The 22623-nt window shown below is 50.0% G+C and overlaps 1 protein-coding gene across 2 annotated transcripts; it reads right to left on the bottom strand.

Annotated features, from left to right (window-relative positions):
• Positions 1-1281: 1281 nt before the first annotated feature.
• Positions 1282-17460, bottom strand: THPO (thrombopoietin). 2 transcript variants are annotated; one of them, XM_063131434.1, is made up of 7 exons: positions 17303-17460; positions 12808-13069; positions 8954-9604; positions 6323-6450; positions 4963-5049; positions 3906-4070; positions 1282-2101 (listed from the first exon to the last, which is right to left on the bottom strand). In XM_063131434.1, exons 3-7 carry the CDS (start codon positions 9054-9056, stop codon positions 1883-1885), a joined length of 702 nt encoding a protein of 233 aa, XP_062987504.1. In that variant the 5' UTR covers positions 9057-9604; positions 12808-13069; positions 17303-17460; the 3' UTR covers positions 1282-1882. The 2 variants fall into 2 exon arrangements, with proteins under 2 accessions (XP_062987504.1, XP_062987505.1); XM_063131435.1 differs by having other exon boundaries at positions 9044-9604.
• Between the last annotated feature and the right edge of the window lie 5163 nt (positions 17461-22623).

Here is a 22623-nt window from a genome sequence, read left to right as displayed (position 1 = left end):
TGGTCTTGCTGTCACTCACTTGAAGGATGATGTAACAGGACTGTGCATGCCGGAGAGGTGTTTCGCCACGTGATGTTTCCTGCGGCTGTGAATGCTGCTCGGATCCATTTGTTCTTGCTTGCAGTTGCCAACTTACCAATAAGAGCATCAGAAGAGCCATGCTGGATCAGACCAGGGGTCCATCTAGTCCAGCACTCTGTTCGCACAGTGGCTAAGTGGTGTTGAAAAGGATCCCAAAAGCAGAACACAGCTGCAATAGCACCCTCCTGCCCATGTTCCCCAGCAACATTCCCTAGCATTGTCGTACTGCTCTAACAGTCAGGAAGTTTTTCCTGATGTCTTGCTGGAATCTGGCTTCCTTTAACTTGAGCCCGTTATTCCGTGTCCTGCACTCTGGGAGGATCGAGAAGAGATCCTGGCCCTCCTCTGTGTGACAACCTTTTAAGTATTTGAAGAGTGCTCTCATGTCTCCCCTCAATCTTCTCTTCTCCAGGCTAAACATGCCCAGTTCTTTCAGTCTCTCTTTATAGGGCTTTGTTTCCAGACCCCTGATCATCCTGGTTGCCCTCCTCTGAACATGCTCCAGCTTGTCTGCGTCCTTCTTGAATTGTGGAGCCCAGAACTGGACGCAATACTCTAGATCAGGCCTAACCAGGGCTGAATAGAGAGGAACCAGTACCTCGCGCAATTTGGAAGCTATACTTCTATTAATGCAGCCCAAAATAGCATTTGCCTTTCTTGCAGCCACATCACACTGTTGGCTCATATTCAGCTTGTGAGCTACAACAATCCCAAGATCCTCTTCACTTGTAGTATTGCTAAGCCAAGTGTCCACCATCTTGCAACTGTGCATTTGGTTTCTTTATCTAGCCCCTTTGGAAGCCATCCAAACTGATGGCCATCACTACAGATTGTGGTAGTGAATTCCATAGTTTATGCGCTGTGTGAAGAAGTACTTCCTTTTATGCAGATCCAACATGTGTCCAGAGAGTGGGGAGCACGACGGTTCTGGAGCATCGATAAATTATGTTTCACCAGTGCCCCTCCTTCATCAAGCCGGTTCATTTCCCCCTTCCTTTGAGGCAGATTCTTTTGATATCACTTGAATGGCTTAAAAATAATGCTTTTGCCGCCTGGCTGAGAAGTCCATTGCCATTGTCAGAACATGTTTTTTGGAGACAGTTTGACAATCACAGACCCATAGCCAGGAGGGTACGGCTGGAATTCAAATGGGATCCACAGGTCACAGGCGGGCCCTCCGCGTCTCAAATGTTTTCGGGGCATCGAAAAGCACTCGGGCAGGTGTGTGTGTGGTTTTTAAACCGATGCAGCTTGCAGCATCTCCGCAGAAAATAAAGGCAGTATGATCCTTGTTCCTGACCCAGAATATCCTCTTAGAGACACGGTGACTGGTGGGTTTGGCCACCCTCTTCCAGCTCCTCCCGCGCAGGTGAAGGACGGTCGCTAGGAGCCAGCAAGGTCTGTAGGCGAGAGAAAAGCTCCAACCGCTGTAATAGGTGTTGCTTGGGAAAGTGCTGACTCTGCCCATTTCCTCCACCGTTTGCACAGTGTGTGTTGGGAGCTGCTAAAATGCCAGACCGCCACCAACCAGGTAAGGCAAGGAAGGGCTGAGAGCTTAGCCGGACTCGCTCGGCTCCAGAAACTTTTTATTATTTTTGTAGGCAGCTAAAGCAAGCTTGTAATTTTAGCGAGGAGGGCTACGGACCGCTCCGAAGCTGTCACGGCGCTCCTTTCTTTTTCCGCTCCGGTGTTCTGACCTCCCGCTCCAAGGGTTTGGTCAGCCCTGCTCTTCCGCACCTGCCCACCGGGGGGCCTGCCGCTCCTCTTGCCTCTCCCTCGGACCAGAAGCCCGCTGGGTCTTTCACTGCCCCCATGAAGTGGCCAAGCTGGGAGGAGGATGAATAGGGTTGGTAGCTCTGTGCGGACTCTGATCATCGCCGCAGGAGTCTTTCCGCAGGTCAGCGAAGAGGAAGCGCAGTTTTCCTCGGACAAGCCGTTCGTAGGTCTCAAAGATCGCCTGAAGGTTTCTCTCTGGAATCAGTTGCGGGGTTCCCTCTGGCTGAACACTCGCATCCTGTTCCTAGAGCGAGGAAAGAAACAAGGCTAGGTGCTTCTCGGGACTAAAGCCCACAGCAGATCCCAAACCCAGGACGAGAGATGTCAAGGGCAGCTTTCATAGAATCATAGAATAGTTGAACTGGAAGGGGCCTATAAGGCCATCGAGTCCAACGCCCTGTTCAATGCAGGAATCTACCTTAAAGCATCCCTGACAGATGGTTGTCCAGCTGCCTCTTGAAGGCCTCTAGTGTGGGAGAGCCCACAACCTCCCTAGGGAACTGATTCCATTGTCGTACTGCTCTAACAGTCAGGAAGTTTTTCCTGATGTCCAGCCGGAATCTGGCTTCCTTTAACTTGAGCCCGTTATTCCGTGTCCTGCACTCTGGGAGGATCGAGAAGAGATCCTGGCCCTCCTCTGTGGGACAACCTTTCAAGTATTTGAAGAGTACTATCATGTCTCCCCTCAATCTTCTCTTCTCCAGGCTAAACATGCCCAGTTCTTTCAGTCTCTCCTCATAGGACTTTGTTTCCAAACCCCTGATCATCCTGGTTGCCCTCCTCTGAACACGCTTCAGCTTGTCTGCGTCCCATGAGCCACCAGTAAAGCCCCAATTCCAGGATGGGACCATAAACAGGGGGCTGTCTATATGCGCTCAAAGCCCCGCAGTGGCTGCGAATCTGTGCTGCATCAGTTATATGACGCAGCTGCAGATTTACAGTTACCATGGGGCTTTTCCGCAAAGCTGCAGAGTAAAAAAGGCAGGGACTTACCCCGACTTTTTTGGTGGGAGAGAGGACACCTCGGCTCTTCTGCCATCTGAACTTGCTCTGTGGCCAATCAAGCCAGGAAGAGGGGGAGGGGCGGCAACTCCAGTACCCAGATGACCGCCGGAAATGCTGCATTCCCTCTTTAATGTGGGAATTACCCAACACCACCCCGGTAAGTGAAACCGCAGGGTTTAGGATGAACATAGCACCACCTCGGTGCTCTCTGGTCTCTACATCTACTGCTGCTCATTTTAGGCAGGCCGGGATGCTCTTTAGACTCTATAATTCAATATTCCAATTTCACTGGTTACTAATTTGGTTCTGGACCCAATTTAGGGTGCTGACGGGGATCTCCTTTCAGCCCAGGGGCCAAATTCAGTTTTGGAGATGCGCTCAGGGGGCATATTCCAGTGTTGGAGGCCGAAGCAACATGGAGGCATAAAAAAAAATGGGGCAATTTTGGGTCAAAAAATAGTTAAAAGACAAGCAGATTGCAGCTTAACGTTCTCCCTGCCAGTAACTCAGCCTTAGAGAGGCATTTCAACATTTTGGCACAGACGGGACGGGAAGGGGCGGGCGCCTCTGGGGAACATCAGAGGGCCAGATTTTGTTCCTCTGCCTGCAATGCCCCACTACAGTTTTAAAGCCTTGTATGGTTTGGGCCAGGATATCAAAAAGGCCTCCACCTCCTCTGCTTTCAGCAGCAGCCTGAGTTGCAGAAACTAAGGCCACAGCTAGACCTAAGGTTTATCCTGGGATCATCCAGGGTTCACCCCTGCCTGAGCACTGGATCCCCTGTGTGTCACCTAGATGAACAGGTTTGACCCCAGGACGATCCAGGGATAAACCTTAGGTCTAGCTAGGTCTTTGCAGGCCTGCAGGAAATGGGATGGGAAACGTTTTGCCTGCACCATCTCTCCTGGGGGCACAGTCGCCGTCTTTCCTTGCCAGGGGGTTGAAGAAGGGGGCTGGTGGCATTACACTTAGAGGGCTGGGGGCAGATGGGCAGTGTCTCACTTCCCAAAGCAGTGACGGAAGCCCCACACCGCCTTTCTCACCTGCCAGCCAAAATTTTGTAGGTGCAGAAGGAAGGAGCTGGCTTTCTCGTAAAGCTGTTGAAGAATTGCACAGGCGCAGCCTTGGGTCAGTTCCTGCCGGGCGGCTGCCGTGCCTCCCACCAACCTACTCAGGTCGCCCAATACTTCCTGCCCTTTGGCCCGAGCCTGAAAGAGAAAGCCCAGTCGTTCTATCACTTTCACATTCTTTATACCAGTGGTGAAAAACCAAATGTGGCCCTCTAGGGTCCCAAGATGGCCACGCCCCCTCCTCCCCTGTCCCAACCGCTGATTGGTTGGAGATTTCTATGCTTTTGTGCAGTCCTGTCCGTCCCGTCCCCCGTCCCCCCTGATTCTGACAGGTTGAAATGCATCTCCTAAGTCTTAGGGCGTCTCCATAGTCAGCACAAATCCTGCATCCTGACCAGGGCTTTGCCTTCTGGAGTCTTCACGGGTTTAACAATGAGCAAAATGCACCCGCTTGTTCTTGCCAGTTCCTTCCCATAGGTTTCAATTCTACCGCCAGCAGATGGTGCTGTTAAACAGCGTGTTTTCCATTTATATAACTGCATTTTCAGGGGTTTATAAAAGGGCGGATTCCTACTTCAAAACAGCACAAAAAGCATCAGAGGTTGGCTTGGTCATGAAAAGGACCCACAAACATTCGTGAGTGACCAATCACAAGCGTGCAATAAATTGCTCGTGCGGAGTAGCTCATAGTTATTTTATTTATTTCATTGCATTTATATGCGACCTTTCTTCCTCCAAGGAAGTGAAGGCAGCATACATAATCCTTCTCTCCATTTTATCCTCACAACCACAACCCTGTGAGGTAGGCTGGGCTGAGTGTCTGTGACCGGCCCAAAGTCACCCAGTGGGTTTCCATGGCCGAGTGGGGATTAGAACCTGGATCGCCCAACTCCCAGTCCAACACTTTAGCCACTACACCACACTGGCTCTCATAATTACTGGCAGGTCGTGAGACACAAAGAGCCCTGCTGAGACGCCCTCGATCCCATCCCTCGATCCACTTGGGGTTTCCTCGTCCTGACATACTCACTGTCTTCTGCCTCCAGTCTCCAAGGTTGACTCCCACCAAGGGTAAGAGCACAGGGTGCTGAAGCGAAGGAAGCTCTTCACATTGGCTCTGCAGAGAGAGGACGGAGAGCATGGGGAGAAGTTAGCAGGAGTAGGTAGCTCACTCCTCTACCTTGAAGACACACCTGTGGGCAGGCAACCTAAACTGACAGGCAAATGCAACCATTCACACTAGAGCTCCACCTAGCTGCCCCTCCTGAACGAGAGCAAACATAACCCACTTCTATGAAAACACAAGTCTTGTGGCACCTTGAAGATGAACAGATTTGTTATAGTCTGAACATTTGAGGCCCACTGAGGCAAGGTAATAAATTCAGGCCTTAGAGGCGGCCTGAGGTTTTTCCCCTTGGAGAGGGTAACCCTGAGAGGAGTAGTTTCATTTCTCCGGTTAAGCTTCATCTCCTGGTTACGTTTCATTTCTCTAGTTAAGCTTCATTTCTTCAACGTGAGAGCAGTGCTTTTCTGTTTTGGAGGAAGAGAGTATAAAAGGGTGAAAGAGACAGAGAAAACCAGAACAGAAGGAAGGAGCAGCAAGAAGCAGCCTGAAGAAATCTAGGTGAAGCTTAGGGTAAAAGAACGTGCCTTTCGGCAACTTTTATTTTATTTTAATGCCTTTTATATCACTCAGCTCTATTGACTAAATACCTTTATTTTAATTTGGTTGTTTTAATATAGTAGTAAACTGTTGTGTTACTTCGCTTTGTAATCTGGTTTGCTCCATTTTATGGGGACGATGGGCGTCCTAGTCCAACAGGTTCGGGAAGGCTGGTCTTGAGAGAATGCCATGCTAATGAAGGAATCACCTGGACTGAGGCAGCTCCCCCAAAGTAGCTGGAAGGTGCCCTGGGCAGTTGTTTTGGATGGGAGAATAGAATGCACAGCACCCAGGAGTGTCTTTACCTCCGGCCAGAGCCGACATTTTGCGGTGTGAGGCGAAGAACAAGATGGCACCTCCTCCTGTTCCATGTATAAAGGTTGACTGGACTGGCGCAGCTCAGCATCCTCCACCACACCGGCTGAGGGGACGTCGGCCAGGTCATGTGGACCACAGCTCTGTCCTCCCACACTTTGCTGCCCCCTCCCAGCATCTGCCGCCTGAGGCCACGGCCTCACTCTGCCTAATGGAAGAGCCGGCCCTGCCTGTGAGAAGCCAGGCGGCATTATGAAAAAGCTTCTATCCATTCAGGCACATGGAACCCCCCCGTGAATGTAACGCCTCAACCCAGAAGTGCGAGCTGAAGGAGAGATGCAAACAAGCCCAAACTCCCGTGCAGAAGGAACCCCCCAAATCCGCCTGGATACAGCAAAGCGATGCTTCTTACCACTCTTTGTGCCATTTCCACGGCTTCAGTAATGTATTTCTGGATCAGCCGCCGGTCACAGACCATCCGTGTGGGACTCATCCTGGACTGCTTTATATGGAGCAGGAATACACTGAGGAGCAGCAGCCCTGGAGCCGGGGAGAGTGAGGGACAGGCAGGTGAGGGTTTGGACTCCCCCCCCCCCCGCCCCCGGGCCCCCACCAAGTCAACTTTGCAATCTGACCTCCCAGACCATCCCTAGCTCCCACTTTCAGGTGGGCTGGGCAGCGGCCACAGGCAAGGGCGCGCCCATCAACTAGCGTCTCCTGACCCTCAGGAGCTCCACCCCTAAGCCACAAGAGGCGGGGCCTGGCAGATTGGGGCGGAGCCTGGTTGGGCAGGGAGAGGAACCCTGCAGGTATGGCGCAGAGTTAGGGCCGGGGTGATGGAGGAGTGAACGGCAGAAGCTCTCTTGCCCCCTGGATTCGCACTCCTCACCCTGCGATTTTTCACCTCTTTAAGAAGGCAGCTGGGGACCCCTCGAGACCTGTGGTTAAGCACATCTTTGCATTTCATGTGCTGGTTTTTAAAATAATTAATTGCAAACGTTGTCACCTGGGGACCCGGGGGCTGTCTTCACGGCTCTGGGTTGGCTCTGCTCTGCCTACAACCCCCCGTGCTCTCACTGGTGTGTAGCAGTGGCAACTCGGAGTCACGCAGGCTTTCCGGTGGCCATGAGCCTCGCTACACCCTCCCCCTCCCGCGGCTTCCAGTGACCAATAGGAGTTCGCCTTCCGCCCAGGAACACCCCCCAGAGTGGTTCAGAGCAAGGACAGACCAGCGGAAGAGCTGGGCAGACCTCGCTCTGGCTGGAAAAGTCAAGATAAGTCCCCGAATTTTCAGCCGCCCATCTCTGCCTCTTTGCACCAGGGTGCCTTCGAATCTGTTGCTGCATCATCTAACTGATGCAGCGCGGATTTGGAGCCACCCCAGGGCAAAGAGGTCATGAAGACAGGCCCGGGGAGGGGGAGCGCCCCGGAAATGATCAGGATCACAGCAGGCAGGGAGGGGAGGGACTTCACCCGTGTTACATCCTGAGGAAAGCTGCTGCATTGCAGTCCTCCTTGTGGGTTGCTCACAGGTAGCTGGTCGGCCCCTGTGTGAAGAGAAAGCCGGACTAGACGGACCTTGGTCTGATCCAGTGCGGCTCTTCTGACGTTCTGCGGTGTTTGCTTTCAGGGGAAATCCCCTCCTGGTGCCAAGGGGGGATCCCCCCACACACACACACAAAATAAACACATTCTGCAGAGAAGGGATTTTTCTCAGGGCAAAAGCTGGAGCGTGTTCAGAAGAGGGCAACCAGGATGATCAGAGGTCTAGAAACAAAGCCCTATGAAGAGAGACTGAAAGAACTGGGCATGTTTAGCCTGGAGAAGAGAAGATTGAGGGGAGACATGAGAGCACTCTTCAAATACTTGAAAGGTTGTCACACAGAGGAGGGCCAGGATCTCTTCTCGATCCTCCCAGAGTGCAGGACACGGAATAACGGGCTCAAGTTAAAGGAAGCCAGATTCCGGCTGGACATCAGGAAAAACTTCCTGACTGTTAGAGCAGTGCGACGGTGGAATCAGTTCCCTAGGGAGGTTGTGGGCTCTCCCACACTAGAGGCCTTCAAGAGGCAGCTGGACAACCATCTGTCAGGGATGCTTTAGGGTGGATTCCTGCATTGAGCAGGGGGTTGGACTCAATGGCCTTGTAGGCCCCTTCCAACTCCGCTATTCTATGACTGTATGATCTTTATCAACCCTGCCACCATTACCCCACACACTCCACGAGCTGAATCTAACCCCACGTTTAAAAACCTGCAGGTAAGATGCAAAAACGCATTTTGGCTGGTTTTACCCTAATCCAAAAACAGGCCTTCCCCCAACCTGCCACCCCGCCCCCAGCTGTGGTGGTTGGACTATGACTCCCATCATCCCCAGCAGTCTGGGTGTGGATGATGGGAGCTGTAGTCCAACACCTCCAGAGGGGGGGGGGTCAATAAGGACATGAGAGAAGTGCCCCTACTGGATCAGATCGAGGGTCCATCTAGTCCAGTACTGTGTTCACACGGGGCCCACCAGCTGTCAGCCAGAGACCCACAAGGCAGGACAGGAGTGCAACAGGTTGGGCTCCTCTGCATGTCTGCTCAGAAGTCAGGCCCATTGACTTCAATGGGACTGATTCCAAGGTAGGTGCACGTAGGCCTAAGGCACGCATAGGCTTTTACTATGCATGGCACAGCGCACACTGTGTCCCTGCTCCTCCTCATTTCTGAATCGGGCACATCCCCATTGAAACTGGTTTCAGACTTCTTTAAGAGCCCGGGCTTCAGTCCGGTCTGGGACGGCATTCCCCGTACTCTCAAGTACAGAGATTCCTAACCCCCAAAGCCATGCCCGGTGTCCAGGATGAAGCAAGACACACAAAACTTAAACTAGACCCTGAATCTGTAGTGCCTGGCTAATGCTGGGCCTTCTCACTGAAGGCAAAGCTCCTAGTTCCAGTCCATGTGCAGAGTGCCTTTCCTCCCAGCCCCCGACTGCATCCCACATGTATCCAGGAGAAGAGCTTCCAGAGGACAGGGGTGTGACCGACCCCCAGGCTAACCTGTCTGTTGACACCCAGGGGTCCTGCCCACATATCCCGAGGCCACCCGAGTTGTGCGCGTGTGCGTATCTCCGTTCGGCCGGCACTCACAGTTCAGCTCCATGCCCAGCTGGCCCTCTCGTCACCACATCTTCCTGCCAGGGGACAGCGGCTGCTCCTGTCCGGCTCCCGTCGGGCTTCCATGGAAAGCGGCTGGAGCGTGGCCGGGATGGGACGCGGGGGCTGGGGGCTGTTGAGAGGGATGCAGGCCGAGGGGTCCCCGGTCGGTCCTCTCTGCGTAGTTCCCTGTCCTCCACGCCAGCGCTGCGTGGCTTCCTGTTGTGCTGCTGCCGGTGACCTCTGGGCCAAGGCGCTGCAGCCCAGAGTGTGAACCTCCAGGAAGGCTTCCCGGGGCCAGACGTTTCCTCCCTGGCTGATGGATGAGGCAGCCGCTGGGCCGGGGCCGTGTCGTCCGGCCTTGCTCCACTGGCTTGCGATGGGTCCTCCGAATCAATGGCACAGGGCCATCCCGCGCCGGAGTCCAGAGCCGCTTGCTTGCTGGATTCCTCCCGGCTCGGATCGTCCTGTTCAGAAGTGTCCAGTGGGAAGAGCAGGGAGGAAAATCCCTTTGAAGGGATCTCGCAGGGATCTGGAGCAGTAGCCTGGTATAAACTGGGGGAGCAATCGGTGATATGCGTGAAGCCACTGGTTTTTCCTGCCCGTGCACCCGCTTTGCTCCTGCTCTGTCTGGGGTCAGTGCCCTTCCCCCAAATGACTAAGTACTGCAGGAGCCACTGTGGTCCTAAGAAGCATGTCACCGCACAGCCAGCCCGAGTAGTGGCTTCAGACCGCCTGCGACGGTGGAAGCTGATGGCTCCGGGTTTGATTCAGAACTGGTCAGAACTCTAAAGGAGCTCTTTTAGAGTTCTGACCGGTTCTGACCTTGGAGAGCTCCTTTAGAGTTCTGACCAGTTCTGGTTGAAACCCATAGCGGATTCATCACTCCACCAACATAGGAGTCACCAGTCTCCACTGGACTGCACTCTACCACCCTCCAATCAATCATTTGGGGGGTTTGAAGCTTTAGTTACTGACAGAGAACTTTAAGTTAAAAGAGGCTGGGAGTTTTCGTGTTTTGCCCATGCCCCCTTTTGCCTTCGCTCCCCACCCCCGGAATGCCGTCCTTCCCTCCATGAGCTTATCCAAAATTGCATTCGGCGCTGGGGCTGGAAAAGGTTTGACACTCCTGCTATAAAGGCACGCACTCCGGTTTCGTAATCCAAGGACAGGTCCGTTCCTACGATCCGTCTCCCTTGAGGAAATCCCCAAAGATTTAAGGCACGGGGATTGCCGGCTATCAGGTCGGCAAACACCAATCAGGTGTTTGGTAGCTCGCACTTTGCGGTGGTTTAGCGTAAGTGTTTGCAAGACCTGGGTTGTCGGGCAGCTGAGGTTCAGCAAAGCAAAGCTTGAATTTGCAAAGGAATTGGGGGTTCACTTGGATTCAGGGTTTGCAATGTTTGTGTCACTTGAACTTGCAAAAAACTTTATTTTAAGGTAGCCGGCTCAGCTTCTGAGAAGCTTACTCTAGTTAGTTTCTCCGCTGTGGCACCCCGGTTGTGGAATGAGCTCCCCAGAGAGGTCCGCCTGGCGCCTACTCTGTACTCCTTTCGTCGCCAGCTGAAGACCTTTTTATTCACTCAGTATTTTAACACTTAATTTTAACTTAAATTTAAATTATACTGTTTTAACTCTGTATTTTAACCTTATATCAATTTTGCTGCGTGGTTTTATCCTGGTTGTGCTTTTTATATTGTGTTTTGTATTTGTATTTTTAACTTGTTGGTTGTTTTATGATGGTTTTAATTTTTGTGAACCGCCCAGAGAGCTTCGGCTATTGGGCGGTATAAAAATGTAATAAATAAATAAATAAATAAATTATCGGTATTATTGCCGAAACGAAGATGTGGAGAGATTAGATTTTAAAGCTGGGGGCGTGGAAAAACAGTCTTAAAAATGAGATGCCTGAGATCAGAAATGCCTGTGTGCCCCAGGTTCCAGATCCAGACTCATTGGCAAAACATACTTTCGGGGCTGACATTACCCAGCCCATGACCAACTGTCAGGATTTCCCCGGATTTGTCCTGGTTTTTGTTCTTTCCATGGTGTCAGGGGGGGTTTTCTATAATTTTCAATAATGTCCTGGAATGACACACCTTCCTCTTTGATGCTGCCATTTGCATGGCAGGAGGGAATGACATGCTTTCTTGAGGCACATCATTCCCCCACCCCGAGCTCCAATTGAGGTCTTAAAGGGGAAAGCGGGGCATTCGTGGACATTATAGAAAAGGCCCCAATTGGCGTGGGTGGTGGTGGTGCAGAATGAAATCCTTTCCCCTCCTCCACTCCAATCGGGTTCTTTAAGGTGGCGGGGGAATAACGTACTTTCTGCAGGACTCAGAAAGCTGCTTCCACACACACACACTAGGTGTCCTCTTTTTTGGTTTCCCAAATATGGTCACCCTAACTCCGAGGGAAGCGTGGAGGATGGCAACAAGGGAGAGGGCCTTCTCGGAGGTGGCCCCCCGACTGTGGAATGATCACCCTGATGAGGCTCGCCTGGCACCAACACTGTTATCTTTCAGGCGCCAGGTTAAGACTTTTCTCTTCTCCCAGGTGTTTAACAGCATTTAACAACGCTAAGTTTGTTTTCTAATGGACCCCAGAACTGTTGGTTTTAAATGGATACTGTTGTTTTTATATTGTTGTTTTATGTTTCTGATGATTTTTAAATTTTGTATACTTTTTTTTTATTTATGTTTACTGTTTTTAACTTTTGTAAACTGCCCAGAGAGCTTCAGCTATGGGGCGGTATATAAATGTAATATCAAATCAAATTTTCTTAAGGCAACCCAGCATGGGTTTTAGCCAGATACGTCATGATATAAAAACATTACATTACAGCATTGTATTAAACTTTAAATATTGAACTTTTACATATAAAACATCATATATAAATGTAATTAATAAATAAATAAATAAATTATGAATGAAAAATTAATGTTTCTCAATAAAGGGCCTCAGTTCTATCCCTGGCATCTCAAATAGGGCAAGGGGGGGGGGGGAACCTGCCTGAAACCCTAGAGAGTCTCTGCCAGTCAGTGCTGACAATACTGGGCTGGATAGACCAACGGTCAGACTCCGGAGAAAGCGACTTCTAACGTTCTTATGCTCTTCCACTAGGTTACAGCTTTTCCCCAAAGGGAAGGGGTTATCTGACCCAGGGAGTTCTGCAGGGCTGGTGCTACCATAGAGGCCACTCAGGTGGCCGCCTAGAGCACCAAGGTAAGGGGAGCACCGAACGCCCCACCGGAAGCCGCTCACCCACAACCATTCTGAGAGGGCGGCTTCTGGGCACACCGTTCCAAAGCCGCCCGCCCGCTCCAGTGTCCTGGCTTTGCTTCAGCTGGGTGGGCAAGATGGCGCCCTGCACCCAGGTACAGTGGGGTGGGGGGTGGGGGTGAAAGCAGCTCACCTGCCTAGGGCGTAAAATAGTCTGGCACCGGCCCTGGAGTTCTGAGCCCCCTGTACCATATCATTCACCCCCGTGCTGTACCTACGCTTGCTGATTTGCCCTGGGGTGGATGCGGTCCCATTTGCTCTCTTCCCTGGGCCTGTCTGCGCCTCCGAGCCAGAGACGCAGCCGGCGCTTCCTGCAAAAGGTCTGCCCCTTTCGGGAACTGCCTGTTTGACATGTCAAGCAAACAACACACACACACCCGGTGGCCCCGCTGCTACCGTCTCTTGGTAGTCATGGGGGGGTCTCTTGTTTTCATGGCTCCATGGTCCCACACCAGACCTGGCAGATCGCTTACCTTGAGAGTTGCAGGGTGCTACAGATGCCTCGTGGTTGGACGGCCTGGCGGCTGCGAGGCAAGTGAAAAAGGAATCCCAGCGGAGACCAGGACAAGAGTGGGTGGTGAAAGATAACCAGAGGTCAACCACCTTGTCCCTTCTTCCGCCCGTGCTGCCAAAACGCACATAGGCAAACAGCGCTGCAGCAGCCAACCTCTGGATCAGCTAGGGATGTGACGGGTCGCACGTCTCCCAGGATGGCCATCACCCACATGTGGAACCCTAAGAACATCCAAAGAGCCCCGCTGGGTCAAACCAAGGGTACGTTTTCCAGCCCACCATCCTGTCCACAGAGTGGCCAACCAGATTTATTTACTATTTTTTAATTTGGAATATTTATATACCACTCCCCATTGAAAATGTCGGAGCGGTGTACAAAATAAAATGAAAATAAAAAAAACAGAATAAAACACTTTAAAATAGATTTTGAAGGAAGCAAAATGTACAGTGAACTGTGGCTGGTCGTTAAGGAAAGGCTTCCTGGAACAATGACATTTTCAGGAGGCGCCGAAAGGAGGACAAAGTTGGCACCTGCCTGACCTCCAGAGGCAGGGAATTCCACAGGAGGGGGGCCACCACGCTGAAGGCTCTTCCCCTGGTGGATTCCAATCGGAGGATGCATCTAGGTGGAACCACCAGGAGCAGGCCCTCGGATGACCTCAGTGACAGAGCAGGTTGGTAAGGGAGAAGGCGCTCTCTCAGGTATCCTGGTCCCAAGTTGTTTAAGGCTTTGTGTACAAGTACAAGAACCTTAAACTTGGCCCAGTAGGTGGCGAGCTCACAGACAGGATATGAATACAAAAGCACCTGCCAGCTCATCTTCCTAGCAACCGGGCTACATAGGCAGACTGCATCCGATACTGGAGTTGTTGTTGTTGTTGTTGTTGTTATTATTATTATTATTATTATTATTATTATTATTATTAATATCAATATCAATATTATTACATTTTGTATCCTGACTTTTCTCTTCTGGGCCTCCCCAGAATTATTATTGTTATTATTATTTTGTTACTGCTGCTGTTGTTGTTGTTGTTGTTGTTATTATTATTATTATTGCCACTGCAAGAAGGCAGTAGCCCCCTTCCACTGTGGAGTCCCAGCTGATAACCAGAGACTGAAAGAACTGGGCATGTTTAGCCTGGAGAAGAGACGATTGAGGGGAGACATGAGAGCACTCTTCAAAGACTTATTATTTATTATTATTATTTATTTATATAGCACCATCAATGTACCAGAGGAGGGCCAGGATCTCTTCTCGATCCTCCCAGAGGGCAGGACACGGAATAAAAGGCTCAAGTTAAAGGAAACCAGGTTCCAGCTGGACATCAGGAAAAAATACCTGACTGTTAGAGCAGTACGACAATGGAATCAGTTACCTAGGGAGGTTGTGGGCTCTCCCACACTAGAGGCCTTCAAGAGGCAGCTGGACAAGCATCTGTCAGGGATGCTTTAGGGTGGATTCCTGCATTGAGCAAGGGGTTGGACTCGATGGCCTTGTAGGCCCCTTCCAACTCTGCTATTCTATGATTCTATGATTCATATTCAAGCCCTATATGTGTTAAATGTAGGCACAAAAAAATGCAGACAGGACCCTCGAACGTGTGGAACTCAGGCATGACTGGAGTTAGGGAATCCTGATCTCTCCTCTCACCCCTTGACATTCTTGCAGCCCACAGCCTGGGGTGGGCAGAAGGTAGTTTGGGATTGGCTAGTAAAACGCTGGCTGGTTTGTGGAAGATCAGCAAAGGTTTGGGGCTCCCAGTTGTTTGAGAACAGCAGCAACTAAAAAGGTTCCACACATGCACGCAAAATTTAGATGCAGCCGTCTCACGGTCCATTCGGAAGTGCAGGCGCTGGCCATGACATCCCACGTAGCGTTGCGCCAAGGAGAGTACAAAGATCCGGGCCGCAGTGTGGACCCAAATCAAGGAAGCAGTTCTAAAAGTGTTCAACAGCTAGGAGCGGGACTTTTTGTAATGCGAATGGTCTTAAATGCTCATTCGAGAAGACCAAGCCCCCCTGAAATGCTTGATATTACAAGAAGGAACGATATATTGTCCTTGGGGAAATTAATCTTCACCTCACCCCCAGCCACTGCAAGGATTAGGCTAAACTCAGAGGAACAGGGAATTTTGTAAAAGCAGAGGCTGGTGGCTCCAATGTCAGTGGGGCGGTGAATCCGCTCCGGGTTTCAGTCAGAACCAGTCAGGACTCTAAAGGAATTAGCCAAGGTGTGGACACACCTTGGATAGCTCCTATAGGGCCTGTTCAGATAACACGCTCGGCCATGGTTAGTCCGCTAACCCTTTTGCAGCAAATGGTTAGTGAGCATGTTTAAACCATGGTTATGTAGCCACAATGGCTAGTAATGGTTGACATGACACACTAACTCAATGCTTAACCACCATGGCTTAGCGTGTCATCCGAGCAGAGTCGCTGAGTTCTGACTGAACCCCAGAGTGGATTCACTGCCCCACTGACATTGGACCCACCAGCCTTCACTGGTAGCAGATCATAGAACCATAGAATCATAGAATAGCAGAGTTGGAAGGGGCCTACAAGGCCATCGAGTCCAACCCCCTGCTCAATGCAGGAATCCACCCGAAAGCAGCCCTGACAGATGGTTGTCCAGCTGCCTCTTGAAGGCCTCTAGTGTGGGAGAGCCCACAACCTCCCTAGGGAACTGGTTCCATTGTCATACTGCTCTAACAGTCAAGAAGTTTTTCCTGATGTCCAGCAACAGTGATGACAGCAACAGTGCCGGCAGTACATCCCCGGGGAGTCCCTGCCTCCACTTCACCGCTGATTAGGATGCTGGGGGGAAATGCTGGGCAGAAGAACCAGGAGTGGATTTTTGTGCGAAAGGATTCAGTATCCTAGTTCTGGTACTGTTGCCAAATTCCCTGGGCTGGTCTAAGGGGACCCTGTTCATTCATCCTTAGTGTATGCTCACTTTACATCTCAGGGTCCTAGTAAAGACACACACTAAAGAATTTGGTTCTTTCTATGAAAATATATACCCCCGTCCTTCTGGTGCTTATGTACAGATGGCAAATCATTCAAGCCAATGATGAAATACAATAAAATTACACACACACCCAAAAAAGGAACAAAATTGATATAATAAAAACATACAGATGCAGCAGATCCTGTAAATCTGCCGTCTGTCTGCACATCACTGGCTTACACATGTTAGAACCGTCACACAGAGCTGTCATATGATCTTTCATCGCTCATTAAAGTGTAGCAAAAATAATGGTTACTCTGTCCAGCAATGCCATGGTATGACCACCAGATGGCAGCAAATAGCTACTTCTGAAGTCATGGCAAGGACCGACGGAACCAAATGAGTTGGAAGGGATTTGGACGTTTGGATACTAGACGTTAAGAGCGAGTTAAGCTTTCATTAGGGGTGAGGGGAACTGACATATGAAAATCCAATGCATGGTGACTCTTACCCCACTCTTCCCCTTCCCCCCACTTTTTATTCCACCCCATAATTCAGTTGATTCTTCCTATGTATTTAAAAACCCTTCTATATATTCAATGTTTCTAAATAAATAAATACATACATACATATGAGAATGAAGAGTAACTCATCTGTAGATAAATTGGCACATGAAGTGGACCAAACTCTTGCAAGAACAATATATGCCTCTCAGATACCATTATGCGTAACTGGAGAAAAATACACCATTCGCAGATTGTGGAGACATTCGTACTATTATGTCCAGTTCTGAGCACCACACTTCAAGAAGGACGCAGACAAGCTGGAGCGTGTTCAGAGGGGATGGGCGGGCTGGGATGGGCGGGCGGCTTCGGAATGGCGTGCCCGGAAGTTGCTCTCCCAGAGCAGCTTCCGACCAGGCGTGCCATCCTGGCTTTGCTTCGGCTGGGTGGGCGCGCAGCTGAAGCGAAGCCATCACGCAAGGGGGCGGCGGCTTTGGAACAACCACCTAGAAGTCCCTCTCCCAGAGCGGCTTCCGGCCGGGCGCGCCGTTCTGAAGCCGCCCACCCCACCCAGCGTCCTGGCTTTGCTTCAGCTGGGTGGGCAAGATGGCGCCCTGCACCCAGGTACAGTGGGGTGGGGGGTGGGGGTGAAAGCAGCTCACCTGCCTAGGGCGCAAAATAGTCTGGCACCGGCCCTGGAGTTCTGAGCCCCCTGTACCATATCATTCACCCCCGTGCTGTACCTACGCTTGCTGATTTGCCCTGGGGTGGATGCGGTCCCATTTGCTCTCTTCCCTGGGCCTGTCTGCGCCTCCGAGCCAGAGACGCAGCCGGCGCTTCCTGCAAAAGGTCTGCCCCTTTCGGGAACTGCCTGTTTGACATGTCAAGCAAACAACACACACACACCCGGTGGCCCCGCTGCTACCGTCTCTTGGTAGTCATGGGGGGGTCTCTTGTTTTCATGGCTCCATGGTCCCACACCAGACCTGGCAGATCGCTTACCTTGAGAGTTGCAGGGTGCTACAGATGCCTTGTGGTCGGATGGCCTGGCGGCTGAGAGGGAAATGAAAAAGGAATCCCAGCGGAGACCAGGACAAGAGTGGGCGGTGAAAGATAACCAGAGGTCAACCACCTTGTCCCTTCTTCCGCCCGTGCTGCCAAAACGCACATAGGCAAACAGCGCTGCAGCAGCCAACCTCTGGATCAGCTAGGGATGTGACGGGTCGCACGTCTCCCAGGATGGCCATCACCCACATGTGGAACCCTAAGAACATCCAAAGAGCCCCGCTGGGTCAAACCAAGGGTACGTTTTCCAGCCCACCATCCTGTCCACAGAGTGGCCAACCAGATTTATTTACTATTTTTTAATTTGGAATATTTATATACCACTCCCCATTGAAAATGTCGGAGCGGTGTACAAAATAAAATGAAAATAAAAAAAACAGAATAAAACACTTTAAAATAGATTTTGAAGGAAGCAAAATGTACAGTGAACTGTGGCTGGTCGTTAAGGAAAGGCTTCCTGGAACAATGGCGTTTTCAGGAGGCGCCGAAAGGAGGACAAGGTTGGCACCTGCCTGACCTCCAGAGGCAGGGAATTCCACAGGAGGGGGGCCACCACGCTGAAGGCTCTTCCACTGGTGGACTCCAATTAGAGGATGGGTCTAGGTGGAACCACCAGGAGCAGGCCTTCGGATGACCTCAGTGACCGGGCAGGTTGGTAGGGGAGAAGGCGCTCTCTCAGGTATCCTGGTCCCAAGTTGTTTAAGGCTTTGTACACAAGTACAAGAACCTTAAACTTGGCCCAGTAGGTGGCGAGCTCACAGACAGGATATGAATACAAAAGCACCTGCCAGCTCATCTTCCTAGCAACCGGGCTACATTGGCAGACTGCATCCGATAACTGGAGTTGTTGTTGTTGTTGTTGTTATTATTATTATTATTATTATTATTATTATTATTATTATTATATTTTGTATCCTGACTTTTCTCTTCTGGACCTCCCCAGAATTATTATTGTTATTATTATTTTGTTACTGCTGCTGCTGCTGTTGTTGTTGTTGTTGTTGTTGTTATTATTATTGCCACTGCAAGAAGGCAGTAGCCCCCTTCCACTGTGGAGTCCCAGCTGATAACCAGAGACTGAAAGAACTGGGCATGTTTAGCCTGGAGAAGAGAAGATTGAGGGGAGACATGAGAGCACTCTTCAAATACTTAAAAGGTTGTCACACAGAGGAGGGCCAGGATCTCTTCTCGATCCTCCCAGAGGGCAGGACACGGAATAACGGACTCAAGTTAAAGGAAGCCAGATTCCGGCTGGACAACAGGAAAAACTTCCTGACTGTTAGAGAAGTACGACAATGGAATCAGTTACCTAGGGAGGTTGTGGGCTCTCCCACACTAGAGTCATTCAAGAGGCAGCTGGACAACCATCTGTCAGGGATGCTTTAGGGTGGATTCCTGCATTGAGCAGGGGGTTGGACTCGATGGCCTTGTAGGCCCCTTCCAACTCTGCTATTCTATGATTCTATGATTCATATTCAAGCCCTATATGTGTTAAATGTAGGCACAAAAAAATGCAGACAGGACCCTCGAACGTGTGGAACTCAGGCATGACTGGAGTTAGGGAATCCTGATCTCTCCTCTCACCCCTTGACATTCTTGCAGCCCACAGCCTGGGGTGGGCAGAAGGTAGTTTGGGATTGGCTAGTAAAATGCTGGCTGGTTTGTGGAAGATCAGCAAAGGTTTGGGGCTCCCAGTTGTTTGAGAACAGCAGCAACTAAAAAGGTTCCACACATGCACGCAAAATTTAGATGCAGCCGTCTCACGGTCCATTCGGAAGTGCAGGCGCTGGCCATGACATCCCACGTAGCGTTGCGCCAAGGAGAGTACAAAGATCCGGGCCGCAGTGTGGACCCAAATCAAGGAAGCAGTTCTAAAAGTGTTCAACAGCTAGGAGCGGGACTTTTTGTAATGCGAATGGTCTTAAATGCTCATTCGAGAAGACCAAGCCCCCCTGAAATGCTTGATATTACAAGAAGGAACGATACATTGTCCTTGGGGAAATTAATCTTCACCTCACCCCCAGCCACTGCAAGGATTAGGCTAAACTCAGAGGAACAGGGAATTTTGTAACAGCAGGGGCTGGTGGCTCCAATGTCAGTGGGGCGGTGAATCCGCTCTGGGTTTCAGTCAGAACCAGTCAGGACTCTAAAGGAATTAGCCAAGGTGTGGACACACCTTGGATAGCTCCTTTAGGGCTTGTTCAGATAACACGCTCGGCCATGGTTAGCCCGCTAACCCTTTTGCAGCAAATGGTTAGTGAGCATGTTTAAACCGTGGTTATGTAGCCACAATGGCTAGTAATGGTTGACATGACACACTAACTCAATGCTTAACCACCATGGCTTAGCGTGTCATCCGAGCAGGTCGCTGAGTTCTGACTGGTTCTGACTGAACCCCAGAGTGGATTCACTGCCCCACTGACATTGGACCCACCAGCCTCCACTGCATCATAGAATCATAGAATCATAAAATAGCAGAGTTGGAAGGGGCCTACAAGGCCATCGAGTCCAACCCCCTGCTCAACGTAGGAATCCACCTTAAAGCATCCCTGACAGATGGTTGTCCAGCTGCCTCTTGAAGGCCTCTAGTGTGGGAGAGCCCACAACCTCCCTAGGTAACTGATTCCATTGTCATACTGCTCTAACAGTCAAGAAGTTTTTCCTGATGTCCAGCAACAGTGATGACAGCAACAGTGCCGGCAGTACATCCCCGGGGAGTCCCTGCCTCCACTTCACCGCTGATTAGGATGCTGGGGGGAAATGCTGGGCAGAAGAACCAGGAGTGGATTTTTGTGCGAAAGGATTCAGTATCCTAGTTCTGGTACTGTTCCCAAATTCCCTGGGCTGGACTAAGGGGACCTTGTTCATTCATCCTTAGTGTATGCTCACTTTACATCTCAGGGTCCTAGTAAAGACACACACTAAAGAATTTGGTTCTTTCTATGAAAATATATACCCCCGTCCTTCTGGTGCTTATGTACAGATGGCAAATCATTCAAGCCAATGATGAAATACAATAAAATTACACACACACCCAAAAAAGGAACAAAATTGATATAATAAAAACAGACAGATGCAGCAGATCCTGTAAATCTGCCGTCTCTCTGCACATCACTGGCTTACACATGTTAGAACCCTCACACAGAGCTGTAATATGATCTTTCATCGCTCATTAAAGTGTAGCAAAAATAATGGTTACTCTGCCCAGCAATGCCATGGCATGACCACCAGATGGCAGCAAATAGCTACTTCTGAAGTCATGGCAAGGACCGACGGAACCAAATGAGTTGGAAGGGATTTGGACGTTTGGATACTAGACGTTAAGGGCGAGTTAAGGGCGAGTTAAGCTTTCATTAGGGGTGAGGGGAACTGACATATGAAAATCCAATGCATGGTGACTCTTACCCCACTCTTTCCCTTCCCCCCACTTTTTATTCCACCCCATAATTCAGTTGATTCTTCCTATGTATTTAAAAACCCTTCTATATATTCAATGTTTCTAAATAAATAAATACACACATACATATGAGAATGAAGAGTAACTCATCTGTAGATAAATTGGCACATGAAGTGGACCAAACTCTTGCAAGAACAATATATGCCTCTCAGATACCATTATACGTAACTGGAGAAAAATACACCATTCGCAGATTGTGGAGACATTCGTACTATTATGTCCAGTTCTGAGCACCACACTTCAAGAAGGACACTGACAAGCTGGAGCGTGTTCAGAGGAGGGCAGTGAGGATGATCAGGGGTCTGGAAACAAAGCCCTATGAGGAGAGACTGAAACAACTGGGCATGTTTAGCGTGGAGAAGAGAAGATTGAGGGGAGACATGATAGCACTCTTCAAATACTTAAAAGGTTGTCACACAGAGGAGGGCCAGGCTCTCTTCTCGATCCTCCCAGAGTGCAGGACATGGAATAACAGGCTCAAGTTAAAGGAAGCCAGATTCTTGCTGGACAACAGGAAAAACTTCCTGACTGTTAGAGCAGTACAACAATGGAACCAGTTACCTAGTGAGGTTGTGGGCTCTCCCACACTAGAGGCCTTCAAGAGGCAGCTGGACAACCATCTGTCAGGGATGCTTTAGGGTGGATTCCTGCATTGAGCAGGGGGTTGGACTCGATGGCCTTATAGGCCCCTTCCAACTCTACTATGATTCTATGATTTTTCCAGCAGATATTCCTTGAGCAAACTTGTTCTAGCGTCTGAATAGGAATGCTGCAATGCAATTCTGTGCAAGAAAAATAACAATGAAGCATTTGCAGATGGGTGGATAATGTACAAGGAAAAAGAAATCATAAATTTTGGGAAAGCCGGTGTGTCACAAAAATGTGTCTATTCAAAGAGGAGAACAGACACACCGCTGAGTGTATCAGTAATAAAATATGCAGAGCCCTGGAAAAGATTGGGAGTGGTAACCTGTTTGCTTTTCTGACTGACGACACAAGTAATATGAAAGCCACATGGAACATTATAATAGGTAAGTTATATACCCACATTTCACTGCTTTATCCTGGTTCTTAATGATTTCATGAAGTCTGGACACACTGGAAAAGATCTACAGATGAACCAAAGTAGTTGTAAAAATCTGTCGAGCCTGCTCATATTGTAGCTGCAGCCTTTAAGAAGAAAAGAATAGTAAAAAATAAAACGGCGACACTGAAAAACTTGGGAAACACTCCGTGTGTGTGTGTGTGTGTGCCGTAATCTCATTCGGAAATTTAGTAAACAAACAAACAAGCTATTAAAGAAACAGTTATAGCTGAAGTTCTTGAAGAAGTCAGAGGTGTAAGGAACACCATTCTGGGTGAAGTCATCATTTTCGGGGCTTAGCTGCAAAAAAGCAGAGGTTTCTTTAACAATTGCAGTATCTGAATGAGACGGCAGGCTGTTGGCACGTGGAATTGCCCAGATGGCATCAATCCTGCTTGGCAACTAAGCGTATCTCCACTTAAAAGTAGGGGTGTGGGGGAGAAAAGGTGAAAGAAAAAGGGGAGAATTCTGTGGAGGCTGGTGGCTCAGATGTCAGTGGGGCGGTGAATCCACTCTGTTAGAACCAGTCAGAACTCTGAAGCTAGGGTGACCCTATGAAAAGGAGGACAGGGCTCCTGTATCTTTAACAGTTGCATAGAAAAGGGAATTTCAGCAGGTGTCATTTGTATGCAAGCAGCACCTGGTGGAATTCCCTCTTCATCACAACAGTTAAAGCTGCAGGAGCTATAGTGCAGCTGTACTGTGACCAGATTTAAA

The sequence above is a fragment of the Elgaria multicarinata genome, chromosome 8, assembly GCF_023053635.1.
Source record: "Elgaria multicarinata webbii isolate HBS135686 ecotype San Diego chromosome 8, rElgMul1.1.pri, whole genome shotgun sequence".
Classification (NCBI taxonomy): domain Eukaryota; kingdom Metazoa; phylum Chordata; class Lepidosauria; order Squamata; family Anguidae; genus Elgaria; species Elgaria multicarinata.
Note: the sequence above shows the minus strand (reverse complement) of the source record. Positions and strands in the feature narration are given on the sequence as shown.

Coding starts and splice junctions, on each gene's coding strand:
- THPO (XM_063131434.1), bottom strand. CDS start 9,056: ATGGAGCTGAACTGTGAGTGCCGGCCGAACGGAGATACGCACACGCGC. Junction 5,050..6,322: donor TGGAAATGGCACAAAGAGTG/GTAAGAAGCATC, acceptor CTCTCTCTGCAG/AGCCAATGTGAAGAGCTTCC. Junction 4,071..4,962: donor GAGACTGGAGGCAGAAGACA/GTGAGTATGTCA, acceptor TTTCTCTTTCAG/GCTCGGGCCAAAGGGCAGGA.